Source organism: Anastrepha obliqua, chromosome 5, assembly GCF_027943255.1.
Source record: "Anastrepha obliqua isolate idAnaObli1 chromosome 5, idAnaObli1_1.0, whole genome shotgun sequence".
In the NCBI taxonomy this organism is placed as follows: domain Eukaryota; kingdom Metazoa; phylum Arthropoda; class Insecta; order Diptera; family Tephritidae; genus Anastrepha; species Anastrepha obliqua.
In genome coordinates this window covers 52890312-52904069 of record NC_072896.1, presented here as the reverse complement: position 1 = coordinate 52904069, position 13758 = coordinate 52890312, and the positions used below count along the sequence as shown (strand labels likewise).

Genomic DNA, 13758 nt, shown 5'->3' with positions numbered 1-13758 from the left:
TTACATTATGACATGACATTATACAAGTTATCAGCAGAATAAATAAAATACAGCAGCTATATACGTTATCAGGCAAATTTAGTTTTGTAGCGCCATCTCTTTGATCTTGATAAACTATGTATAAAGCAGTGTTGTATTTTCACCAAGAAACTAATCCATTTCCCGTGTGTTATGTAGCTTTATTTCTACGCATACTTATTGCAGCGCTCTTATTTCTCGCTTTTTTCTTATAAATATAGACAAACAGCAAAACAGTCAATTATAATAAATAATAAGTAGTAATAAATAAATTTAGTAATAAATTCAATTATTACAAAGCGATGCCTTATTAATGTACTGCTTTTGTTTAAAGGCACTGCCACACACCACCCTTACAAATCACAAGTAAAATGTCTGCTGCGAATCAAGAGAGGAATGCGTTGCGTGAAACAACTACGCAAAAATGGAAATAAAAGAAATCAAGCGTGCGCATGCTTTTGTTTACAAACAAGAACTTACTCAAAGCATAATGCGATTAACTCAAAATTTGTGCGCGCCTTTATAATAGCTCTGTTCGTTATACCATATGGTAAATGGTAATAATTATTACAAATAATCGCAAATTGGCGTTCATCAACGACAAAGAGTGTCTCTTTAGCCAAACAATGAGAGTGCCAAGCACAATTACGTTGAGGATGTTTAGTAAGTTAAACTCCCACCCAAGGTGGACTTATTACAGGTGCTGGCATCCTGTTTATTATTATTATTTTAGATGGCGGATGCCATCACCTGTAATAAATTCGCCTTGCTCCGACCTATCCAGAATCGACCCCGACATGCATATGTATATACGAAATGTGGGGGAAACACACCGTCGAAACAATGAACAATATGTTTCTTGGGCCTACCGTTAGATGAGATAGACCATGTCGACCGGTGACCAGTAGGACTTAATGAAGTGCTCCAACAAGGTTTGGCCATCCGAAATTGTAAGAAGGGATTCGGCAGCAGAATTGTATCCGCCCATTTTCCACGTATTCTTACGCTCTTCTAATTAGTCGTTTTTCAGACTATTGATGGTTTATCGGCAACGAAGTAACATGAGCATTCATTTATTCTTATATCACCAACACAAACTTAGTTTTTACCAACCTCTGCTGTGAACAAACCATTGCCACATCTGCTGTTATATCAGCAAATCAGCTGACGCCTTCAGAGTCGCTGTGAGCCAGTTAACAGTCTGATGTTGGCCACACTTCTGAATTATTTTCACCGTGTTGGGCTCGTTTATTTTAGCTTGAAGAATCTGATAAAATATGATTGCACCTTTTTTAAACAAACACAAGTGGCTATAATTAAAATTTGTGTGAAATTTGCAAAACGAAAAAACACAATAATCTAAGCAACACTGTGTAACTTGTGTTCTGTAGCCTACACCTTAAGCCTAAATGAATACTGAGTTTGAAATAAAAGTCTTTATATTCGATTCTTTCACTGTTTATGAATTTCTACTATGCGAAATGTTCCTGGTGAGTAAACGTCCAGCTACCTTCTTCGTCTTTCCATGGTGATACTTTCAATTGAAATTCATTTACAAACAAAACGAAAACACAAACAGTTATATGGTCCTCTTTTGCCTGATATTTATATAAAAGTCGTATATTAATTCACACTTTTTATAACTTTACCTCTATTATTTGCTTAGTTTTAATTATCGTTGTTCTTTTGTAAACCAATCTATAAGATTGCAATCGCAGATTGAATAAATTTGAAATGAATTGAATTGTGCTGCTAATTACAAAAGTCAGTAAGTACTTATTTATTCAGCCAAACTCAAAAACAAATTCTTATTGACTATAACAAAAGTACTTTAAAATTATATAACAACTAGAATAAAAAAATAAAAAAAATACTAAGAAGCACATATTCCCAATCGGAAGCGCAGGGTCCAGCTCAGAAATTTGAACTAAGTCCGATAGGGTCCTCATCAAAGGAGCATTCTAACGTATATATAATTAGTAAATCCAACTTAAAATGGAGATGTACGACAAAGGTTATATACAAGTATAACCAAATACTACATCCACTTCTTTCCACTTTGCAGGCTCTTTTCTGTGTTTGGTACTAGGTACTTTTGCAATTTGTGGATAATCGTTCACAAATTACGTGTACTATTTTAATTTTGCTTTGGTAATTCTACACTTATGAAAATAAAAATTTAATGTAGTTCAAATTTATAACAATGTAAGCAAAACGTACCTATTTTTATTTTTGAAACGTCAACAGGAAATTCTACGCCTTATTGAATTGTCAAATTATGCGCTAGTGGCAGCATTATAAAATATGGTAACAATTGTCCCGAAAGTCCAAAATTAATTTCGGTTGTTATAAATAAGTAACAAAATTTAGTGATTTGATTTATACAGTGAGAATAGAAATATATACATAAGCAAAAAAATATAAGCAAACAAAGAAGTGTACTCAAAAGAAAAACAACAAGAAAGTAGTGTTCCGTACTTTTTTCTTATGGTGTGCTCTTTTTACCAATACGTTCTTCAATCATATAAAACTCCAAATAAAGTTTCCATCACTCAAAATAATTTTTGTTTTTTTATTAAGTAAAATGTATTCAAAAACAAAACTGGATGATCAATTTTGCGCCAACGAGTTTGACTCGTTTTCTTATGTGGGCAACTTGCTGTCTTAACATTTCATTTCCAAAGATCGCTATATTCGCGGGGTCCAAGAGTGATAGAATGTAAGTTTGCGCCTTTCGAATTCGCTGTGACGTCAGGCTTCGCGAATAAACAAACAAAAGGAATTAGAAGAGTAGGTGAAAGCAATAGAAATCGAATTAGAAACTACCGAACAGAATTTCTTTACGAAGATTAATAATTCAAACTCCTACTTATCCGGAATTGACCCCGACATATTAAACATATGTCCGACATGTGAAGGCAACCAAGCACGACCATCTTTTCACATGCTCCAACACACCCACGCATCAGCACCCCTCTCTCTCTGGACCCCAGCCGTCGAAACAGCTAGGTTCCTGGGTGATTACACTACACTGACAGAACAAAGTTACTGCTAAAACAACAACAACACGTCTAAAGAAAAACAAAAAGCTCGCGCGTTCTCGAGGAAGTGAGAAACAAAAATTACTAATTCAGTGTCACTATCGACTGCCTGAAAATTAACAAATGTTTTTCGGGATATTTTGAACCCTCTGGGCTACTTTGTTCTCTTTTCTGTAAAAATCTTTGAAAGCTTGTATTAGCTTATTACCATTTGCATTAGCTTTCTTATGAACGCCATGCTGTTATTAAAGAATTACCCATATGAAATTTTGGTGCATTGAGCGTTAACTATAAGAGTTTTCGCCTTACTTTTGAGCTATATACTTATCTTAAATATTTTTATTTCTGTAAAATGCAACTCTGCCTACCGGCTTTATCTGCTGGCTGCCCAAATAGGCAAAGGTAAACGTCATCTATTGAGTGGGTGTTCAACTGGTTAATTTAAGCGGATTTTTTTAATATGTTTTAACGCCGAAATTATGTACTAAAAGAACTATATTATATCAAATAATTGATTTAAAATAAATATAGATACGGAAAACTTAAGTTAACACGGTACATGTTGTGATCTTTGAGCTGCAATAATCAATTAACATGTCGGGAACGACGTGGACTAAACTTGTCATCAACGTAAGCCGAACTTAAGTCAAAATTCTATATTTTATTAATGAAAATTTGTTATAGCTCTTTATTCTACTTGCTCTACTAAGTAAAGAAAGTGGCGCGAAGTCGAATTCTAGAAATGCTGTTGTGGACGATATAGCTGACTTCAAAGATTTCAAAAAATTACTAAGAACCAAAACCAATGTATTGGTATTGTTTGTTGCGGGTGTGAAGGAATCACCTGTTGAGTTGAAGGTATTTCGTGAAGCAGCGAATGCAATACGCGGCACAGGTACCATGGTGCTAATTGATTGTACACAAACTGAACGAAAGAAACTATGCAAAAAGTTGAAAGTTTCTCCAAGTCCATATTTGTTTAAACATTATAAAGATGGCGACTTTCATAAAGATTATGATCGCCAAGTTAGTGTGGCATCGATGATCAATTTCATGCGTGATCCTGCTGGTGATCTACCCTGGGAGGAGGATCCGGTAGGGGCGGATGTATTACATTTTTCCGACTACCAATCATTCCAGCGTCACTTGCGCAAAGATATGCGTCCCATGTTAGTAATGTTCTATGTTCCATGGTGTGGCTTTTGTAAACGTCTTAAACCTGATTATTCCAAGGCGGCAACAGAGGTAAAAGGTAAAAACTACGTCATTGCGGCCATGGATGTGGAGCGTACAGAAAATGCGCCGGCAAGACGTGCATATAATATTACAGGTGAAGAAAAGTGTTTTAATTCTATCGAAAAATGTATTGAATTTTTCTCCCAATATTTCAAGGATTTCCCACAATACTTTATTTTGAGCGCGGGCAGTTGAAGCGCTCCTATGAGGGAGACAATAATAAAGACGGGATTATCGCTTTCATGAAAGATCCGGATGCAGCACCTGTAGAAAAAGAAAAAGAGGCAGATTGGTCAGCTGACCCGAACTCTGAAATCGTACATTTGACAACTCAAGGTTTTGAGCCTGTACTTAAAGATGAGAAATCAGTTTTAGTTATGTTTTATGCGCCTTGGTGTGGCCATTGCAAACGCATGAAGCCCGAGTACGAAAAGGCTGCTCTAATTATGAAAGAACGGAAAATACCAGGTATATTAGCTGCTTTAGACGCAACTAAGGAAAAAGCGATTGCCGAACAATTTGAAGTGCGCGGCTACCCGACACTTAAATTTTTCATTAATGGTATATTCAAATTTGATGTAAATGTGCGAGACGCACCAAAAATTGTCGAATTTATGCGCGACCCGAAGGAACCGCCACCACCACCTCCGCCAGAAAAATCGTGGGAAGAGGAAGACACTGAAGTGTTATTTTTGAATGATGAGAATTTCAGCACAATATTGAAGCGAAAAAAACATGCTCTTGTTATGTTCTATGCACCGTGTAAGTACATGTAAGAAACGAATCTTTATAGGCTGCTGAAATATACTATTTTTTAGGGTGTGGCCACTGTAAAAAAGCTAAGCCAGAGTTTTCCGCAGCAGCCGAAGAATTAAAGGACGATCTACGTATAGTTTTTGCTGCTGTGGATTGTACCAAGTATCAGAATCTGTGTCAATCCCACGGTGCTAACGGTTATCCTACTATCACTTACTTTTCGTACCTTAAAACGAAAGCGGATTACAATGGCGGTCGTAGCAGAAAGGATTTTGTGGCTTACATGTCTAATCCAAATCTCTCGGCCAGTGAACCCGTGCATATCAAACACAAAGCAGATGAACTGTGATGTCCTCAAACACTATTCTCATTTCTGTAGCGGAAGAAATACTTCTACTATTGCCCAACGAATGCTCGATTTTAATTGCTATTATTTACACCTATTTCTCTTTCAAGTTAATGAAAAGTATTATCGATTATGTATTCTATAATTTTAATATCTACAATAGTGTAACTGTTTCCACTGCGCTCTCAACTTTTGATATTATCTATTTTATTAAATAAACTTTGCCAACCTACTTTCGGCATTCATCTCATGACTGTTGGAAAAAGTATTTCATAGATTTAATCTTGAGTTTTTGTTTCCTTTTGGATTGTAAACTCCTATGCTCCAAAAGCTTAGTTTTCTGGGGAATATATGGTCGATCCACACCATAGTGCCTATCACGATTCGTTCCGTCTGGTAAAATACTATCATGTTTACATTGCACGGTCCGACTCAGACTTGTAATATCACCCACACTAGGTACCACACGGTTTCAAGTTCGTTCTCGTTCAAATAACAAATTTCGCACCTTGGCCATAACGGTTGGTGTACTCACATTGTTTCTTACTTTCCGAATCTTTTACCTGACCGAGAATGAACTGCGCGCAGTCCTTAATTTTCTCCAATTTCTTAAAAATTTTTTTTAAATAATTTACTTCACTTTTGTTTGTCCGCACAAATTTTCATTCGCGCGAGTTTTTTTTTTTTATTTTTCACTTTGATTTTTCATATTAGCAAAGGGACGTCTTATTTATACTTCCTCAATACAAGTTAATTATCTTATTTTAACCCCAAATGCGTTCACAGACCACAAAAAATTGCTACCGATATTGCAAAGCAAATCGTTTCTGCGTCAGCACTAATTTATCGCTTGCCTCCAACACGGGGCGCAGATTTCTGCGTCACTTTAGCGGCCTTCTGCTTGGGTGCAGCCTTAGCCTTGGTCTGAGCGGGCTGTGTGGTCTTCTTTGCAGCCTTAGCAGCACGCTTTTGCTCCTTGGCGGCTTTAATAGCCTGTTCGCGTTGGGCCTTGCGTACTTCGGGTTTCATGTTACGTTTAGCCATGATTTCGGCAAGCGAAGCACCGACGATGGCACGCTGGAACTTTTGCGTACGGCGGGTACGTTTCTTGGTTGTTTCCTCCTCGATACCCTTGCGGTGCTTACGGCGATACAACACAGTCCAGGTAACCTTACGCGGATTGCGCTTCATCAAGTAGGAGCGTTCGCATTTCTTGTCGAGGAAAGTGAATGTCTACATTGGGATAGAAAACTAAATCAATATACAAATAATAATTGGGTGAAGAAAGTTGACGTACCTTTCCGTCAATTTTGACCATGGTCTTGCCATGGCCAGGGTAGATTTTGTACCCACTGAATGAACACAATCCGATTCTGCAAAGACGAAGAAAACACAATTAATTTCCAAGAAATTTCATTTTGTACACTCTCTTCTTTTAACTAATCCAACAAATTTGCAATTAGTTTTCAATTTTCGAATATGATGACTATAAAATAAATAAATTAAAAATTAGTATTGGCGAACAAACGTACTTCATCTTGCTGTTGTTGTCAGTAGAAAGAAACGGAAATGGGTTACAATTTGACAGCTGTCAGTGAACTGTCAAAAGTTGATAGTTTGATGAAACCTTTTCAGGTGACACCTAACGGAAGATAGCAAAGAAAATATTGGCGTATATAGGTTGTGTTCGCGAAGATAATAGTTGACAACAATTATACAAATTACCCGGTTTTGGTGTTTGTGTTTGAGAACATATAATGACAAGGAGTTGCAGTTCCCGGTCTACTCTGTTTACAAATCTTGCCAAGGAGATTCCTAGCCGAGTTTTGTAGCGGAACGGGTCGAGAACTGCAACTTCTTGTTAAAAAAGGGAAATAATTAACGCGTGCATTTCTGTTAGGTATTTGGCCGAGCGTGTGTCTTTATGCTATTCCACAAATGGAGGGATCTACAGTTTTAACTTGACTCAAAATGGCAAATGGCTTTTTACATGAAATTTTTTCATGGCAGAAATATACTCGAAGGTTTGCCATTGCCTTTTTCTTCACACCAGCAATTTTCCAGCAAGAAAAATAGCTGCTTAAAATTTATGCAAATCAGAAATTTGAATTTACCTTTGAAAAAAGTATATATAAAGAATTTTGGTGGATCTACAATGGATTCTACAGAATGTGCCTGGAAAACTATAAAAAGCTGCTTGAATTTTCCATTTTCTTTATTTAACTTTTAATTTTTATATAAAAGAACTATCAGGTGACCTTCTCTTTGAACGGTCAATAGCCCGTATATGTAACAAAATTATCAGCTATAATGACGTAACGTCGATTCGATCCAAATTGCTTGATTGGTCGAGAAAAAGTGTTTCTGTAAGCATTAATCAACAAAATTCATAGCAGTGAGAGTAATGGTATGCCAATCGACAGGGAATATTTGAAATCGAATAAACAATTGTTTATGACAATATTGAGAAAAGCGTGAAGAGCAAAATGTGTATAAAAAAATGTTAATATTCATAAATAAATAATTTATACTTCTCCAAAAATATGCAATCATTTTATGTTGTGCTAAATAGGGAAGAAGTACGCCCGATGTTTACATGTGTAAAAGTTCAATGTGCTAAATGAATACATGGCCAATGGCTCTCAGGGGGTAAATTTTCGTTCTGTGTAAACGTGAAGTGAAAAAAAGTGAAATATTCGCTTTCACAAACACTTTTCACTTTGTCTTTTCACAAACGATGATTTGTTGAAAGTGTTCCGTTTCCACTCTAGCTTCAAAACAAATGTCATTTGAAATTTGAATATCACACATTCGTTTTTAACAAAATGGTTTAATCATAAGCTACATTTGTTTAAAATTATTGTTTAAAGTTAATTCAATTCCACCAAAATATTTAAACTTGAAATAAAAATACTTCAAATAAGCACTTCTGCTTTAGTAAGAAATATTTATCATAAATATTAATTATACCAAGATGCATACAGTGGCTCCCAGACAAAGTGGTCCACACGAGTGGTCTTTTACAATATTTACTACATTTTTCGTGTACAATTGTTTTTCCGTTAATTGTTTAAGTTAATATATTAGTTATTTATTAATTACCAACAACATGCGCACGCACCCACTAATAATTTTCCTCACGTTAAAGCTACAACCCAACGCGAAAAACTGTTTGGAAAAAAGGCTTTGGTATTTGATGATTTTGTAACTAATATATAAAAACCTGAAAAATTGTTTTTGAAAATAAAATAAAACCTATGACAGTTTTTCAAATAAATATACAAAAATACTTTTAATTCAATTTACGTAAAGTAGAAAAAACTAGAACAAAATGTGAATTAAAAAATTGAAAAAAAGGCATTTACTTTAACAACTTACAAACTTGACTTTTATAAGAGTATAGTTCATTCTGCAACAATAACCATATAAATCCTAGTTTAAAACTTTGTGCAATTTTCAATGTTTAATTTTTTTTTTTATTTTTTAGAAACTTTTCGGGTCTATAGAGCGTCTATAGCGACGCAACTATACTCTCACTTGCACGTTTGCCACAGATCTCCTTCTGCATTTTTTCACACACAAATTGTCATTAAAAATAAAATTTTCGTATGAAAATATTTTGACGTGTCTTTTAATTTTTTCATGAAATGCGAATCGAAAGTGTACTGAAAACAGGAAAATACTTTTCATTTCACGTTTACACAGAACGAGAATCGACCCCCAGGATAATTGCTTATAATACGTTCACATATAAGTAGATTATTTCCTTTTTTGTGCTTAACTCCCAATCCGTAATTAATAAGTGAGCTGACCCATACAAAATTTCTCTCCCGGAATCTGAGATTATAAAATAGTCCTAGATTATAACCATACTTTTTAATAACAACCCTGTGTTATCGATAATTATCTTAACGGATGTAAGGAGAAACGTCAGAGTAAAAATTAAATGAATTGTTGAAGTCACTGTAACAAACATCGCTTTATTGTGATGGCACAACCTAATGTAAATTTCCTTACGCTTATATGTATATTAATATAATATAAATTCATGTGATATGTACACATATGTATGTGTGTGTTTGTTGCAGTGACATGCAAAATGAACAAGAACGAGATAGCTTGTATTAATACATATTAGGCTGTGATTTTATTACATAAATACCTAATTCCTAAGACTCCTTATGTATACATATATATGAATTATAGCGGGACTTATGTTCTTTTTCTTTTGCTTGAATTTGATTTTGTCGGTTAAGAGGCATAACATTATTTAAGTTAGCATAACATTATTTTTACGCATTGATTAAAGAAGTTAAAACTATTAAAAGGAAATACTTAAAGTGAGTATAAAAATTTATGGAAGTACGTTTTGTATTAATTTTTGCGACATTTTTAGTAATGGCACCAAGAGGAAAAGAGCTTTCTGATGATTTAAAAAAACTGATTATAAAATAAAACAAGGAACATAAATCATTGCGAGAAATTGCTCGGTTGATAGATAGCAGTTTTACTACAGTTCAAAAGATTGTGAATAAATATAAAAGTGCCTGAAGCACCACTAATAAAGAGCGTTGTGGGCGTCCGCCGCTCTTAAGTCCCACAGAAAAAAGCTTAGTCGTACGGAAAATCAGGACAAACCCCAAAATAAATGCCCCCAAATTGAAATCTGAAGTTGAAAATGAGCCTGGAAAATAATTTAGCACCCAAACTATTCGCCGGGTTTTGCATAGTGCTAGTTATTATGTGAGCAATGTTAGGAAAAAACCCTTCGTGAGTAGTGTTAATCGGAGTAAACGGATTTCATTTGCCAAAGATCATGAAAAATATGACCAAACGTTTTGGAACCAAGTCATATTTTCTGATGAGTGTAAGTACAGTATCCGTGGATCTGATGGCCGTGAAAAAGTTTGGAGAAAAGTTAACGCGGAATTGGATCCAAACAATATGACCGGCACTGTGAAGCATGTTGGGGGCTCTGTGATGGTTTGGGGATGTATGGCTGCAAACAGGATTGGAAACTTGGTATTTATCGAAAATATTATAGACCGATATGGTTATTTAAATATTTTGAAAAATAATTTAAAAGAAAGTGCTACGAAATTAGGCCTTGCAGGAACGTTTATCTTCCAGCAGGATAATGATCCGAAGCACACATCCAACTTTGTACGAGAGTAGCTGTTATACAATGTGCGAAAACAGCTGAAAACACCACCACAGTCCCCGGACAGCAACCCAATCGAACAATTATGGGAACATATAAAGCGGCAAATACGTAAACATCCGATTAGAAATAAGGAACAACTGAAAAACGTCCTTCAAGAGGAATGGAATAAAATACCACCAGCTGTAACTGAAAACTTGGTGAAATCAATGCCATCACGACTTAAAACGATTGTAAAGTCTAATGGTTATCCTACCAAATACCAGGATTTGATTTTAATTATGTTTTTGATTTCACAAATTAATAATATGATGAACTGTATACTTACTTTTGAGACATAAATTTTTATAAAGTTTAATATAAAAAGCTATAATTTTGTTCCTTTTTAAAATTTTGTCATTATTTGGATTAAATATGATTTTTGTAATATATTTCATTCATGTAAATAAAACACAACTTTGTTATAACTTAGGTTGTTTGAAGGAATCGATTGGGGGAAAATTGAAAACGTGACCGGTGTGTACTTAACTCTGTTACTAACTGTATTTAGTCATATTATAGAAAAAATCGTGTGTCTATAATCACTTTACCCTCTTATTACTTATTATAAAATGTAATATCGGATTTCGAATGCGTATTGCTGACATAATTTTTTGAAACCTCTGTAAACGTTGTTTATGGATTTCCTCCAAACTGCCTATTATTCGCAGCCAAATACTATTACAATTCACATTTTTACAATTATTTTTCACAGCACTGTGGAAAAAATGGCGCATGCGCCCGATTATGGCTCCAAAAGCTCTTGTACCCTTTTTCTTCTGTTAAAACACACACACAGGAAAATTAAGGACAATGCTCTGCATTTTGACGTCAGAAGATTGAGTTATAAATAAACCTCTGAACTTCCAGTGACAAATTTACGCAATAAAATAAATTTTACATTACATTTGTTTTTAGCACATTTTCAATAATGAAGCTGACTTTGCGACGTTATTCGTTATTGCTATGTCTTCAATTTACGTTTTTATTAGCGGATCTATTTTTCAACACTTTTGCGCACATTTTCTTACGTGAAAAGCTCCAATTTTCAATATTGATGTTTGTGTAAGTAAAACAAAATTTTTAATGATTTGGTAAAACAAATATGAATCGTTTTTATAGTACTCAGGATGTTTTTATAATCTGTGAATATGTATTTTTCACTTTTGCTGTGCACTCTACTTGTGTTTACGAGGTGAGAAAAAAAGCCCCATTTTTTTAGTAAATACGTTTGTATTCATTTTTTGCTTATCCTAGGTCGGCGGCGCCTCTGTAATTTTGCGAAATTGCAAATTCTTTCTATTCACAATTCTCACCTACTTCCTACTCTCGGCCGCGCAACATGTTTGGATTGTTTATAATATAATGTGGACGCCAACTGCGGACTGGTCAAGTACTCTCACTGCCTTAGCATTTGTGCAGCGCATTGGTATTAACAAATAATAATAATATAAAAATGTTTGGACATTTAATATTGAAACTAAACTTTCACTTTCAGTATCCTGTGCTTATTACTATATTTGCAAACATACGGCTTTAGTTGTATCAGATCCCAGATATTATGAAGAGAATATTGACTGGATTGCTGAACAACTGAGTGATAAGTAATACAGAAATTAAGTGGCTAATAATTGTTGTTTAATCGAGATTTCATTGAAATATATTGTTTTTGTAAAAAAATTCAGAATACAGTTATCTAATCAATAAATATATTTGTTTGAGACATTAAAAGCAAAAACTTTGGCATAAGAATTACACGAATAATGCTACCTTTGCAATATTTTGATCAAGAATACGAAAATTTAATCCAAAATCTGTTTCATTTCATAAAAAATGTTATTTATGCTGGCTCTTAAGGCGCCAATCGTCTATTTTTTGGCCGGGCTTTGCCTCTTGAGTTAATTGAACTTTGCATTCATGAAAGCTCTGGTCGCAATGTTGATATTATAGAAAGGCCAAACCAAGGAGAATTTATAAAAATTGACTTCGGTAGAGCAACAATAACATTTGCATGTATTTTTTTTTTACAATTTGGTGGCTTAAATGTAAAAATTTCAATGAGAGCGTTAACAAAAAAATAAGTCAACAACAATGAAGTAGGGTACTTTGACATTCAAAGCACCAAATCGAAAGAAAAAATAACAAAGCAGCCATCTTGTGTGGACCCGCCTTGGACCAAGCTCTTGCGTAAGAACCGTGTGGACTGTCTTAGAATTTCTTGTATACTGCCCCAAATGGTAAAAAATACTTTCTCGGAAAAGCGAACAGAGATGGTGGCACGTTAGTCAAGATGGTGGCACTGGAGCAGCTGACTTTGCAATTTGGTGTTTTGAATGGCAAAGTACTTTGTTATTGCTTTGTTTGTTTGTTTAAATTCTTACGGAAATTTTGACATTAAAAACGCCAAATTTGCAAAAAAAAAAAGACCACTTTTTATAGTTACGCTTTAATTCCGTGATTAAACGTCGATACTATTTTTGTTACGTCTATAAAATGTTGCAGGTGAGTAATTGCATTATAAAATTGCACTACAACTGTCAATTACTATTGGAAAACTAGTGATAGTCGATTGTTTTGATGCCAATAGTGCAAATTACGCGATATTATAACATTTTTTTTGAATATTCTGCATAGTATAATAATATAGTGTGTTTTTTTAGATGCATCAGCAGAGCAGAGTTTGACTGTTTAACACTAGAACAACGCTTCCAAATTGGGGAAGTTTTCTTCGAAAAAAATATATCTGCCGCGTAGTTGTTAGAGCGAAATGTTGAAGAAGGCACCGAAATGTTGATTCGTCGAGGTTCTCAACTTGTTGGCTTGGCTACGTAGAAAACTTTACGTAAGGATCTTGTCATACATGGCTATAAAATACAGCTCGTGCAAGAATTGAAGTCGAATGACTACCGTTTACATCGAACTTTCGCTAATTGGGACTTATTTTTAAGATTTATTGGAAAAACTAGTCAAAATTTAACTGACGTTTTTATCTACTAGATAATAATAATAATAATTATTATTATTATATATAAGAAAAGTAGAGGAGATCCACTACTTTACATTTAAATGGAGCACTAGTGTAAACACCTTCGGATAATAATAAAAAATAATCATTCCAATAATATTTCTGTTATGTATTGTATGTATGTTATTTTCAGTTC

The 13758-nt window shown here is 34.5% G+C and overlaps 3 protein-coding genes across 3 annotated transcripts; 2 read left to right on the top strand and 1 right to left on the bottom strand.

The window, feature by feature from the left end:
* The first annotated feature begins 3458 nt into the window (after nucleotides 1-3458).
* On the top strand, nucleotides 3459-5679 carry LOC129247719 (protein disulfide-isomerase A5). Its single transcript, XM_054886977.1, has 4 exons — nucleotides 3459-3689; nucleotides 3744-4389; nucleotides 4452-5057; nucleotides 5114-5679. The coding sequence occupies exons 1-4, from the start codon at nucleotides 3654-3656 to the stop codon at nucleotides 5398-5400; spliced, it is 1575 nt and encodes a 524-aa protein (XP_054742952.1). The 5' UTR covers nucleotides 3459-3653; the 3' UTR covers nucleotides 5401-5679.
* A 358-nt stretch (nucleotides 5680-6037) lies between these two features.
* On the bottom strand, nucleotides 6038-6997 carry LOC129247720 (60S ribosomal protein L24). Its single transcript, XM_054886978.1, has 3 exons — nucleotides 6930-6997; nucleotides 6695-6770; nucleotides 6038-6630 (listed from the first exon to the last, which is right to left on the bottom strand). Exons 1-3 carry the CDS (start codon nucleotides 6932-6934, stop codon nucleotides 6241-6243), a joined length of 471 nt encoding a protein of 156 aa, XP_054742953.1. The 5' UTR covers nucleotides 6935-6997; the 3' UTR covers nucleotides 6038-6240.
* A 4404-nt stretch (nucleotides 6998-11401) lies between these two features.
* LOC129248304 (transmembrane protein 138) lies at nucleotides 11402-12335 on the top strand. Its single transcript, XM_054887799.1, has 4 exons — nucleotides 11402-11662; nucleotides 11720-11792; nucleotides 11855-12026; nucleotides 12096-12335. The coding sequence occupies exons 1-4, from the start codon at nucleotides 11529-11531 to the stop codon at nucleotides 12203-12205; spliced, it is 489 nt and encodes a 162-aa protein (XP_054743774.1). The 5' UTR covers nucleotides 11402-11528; the 3' UTR covers nucleotides 12206-12335.
* The last annotated feature ends 1423 nt before the right edge of the window (nucleotides 12336-13758 follow it).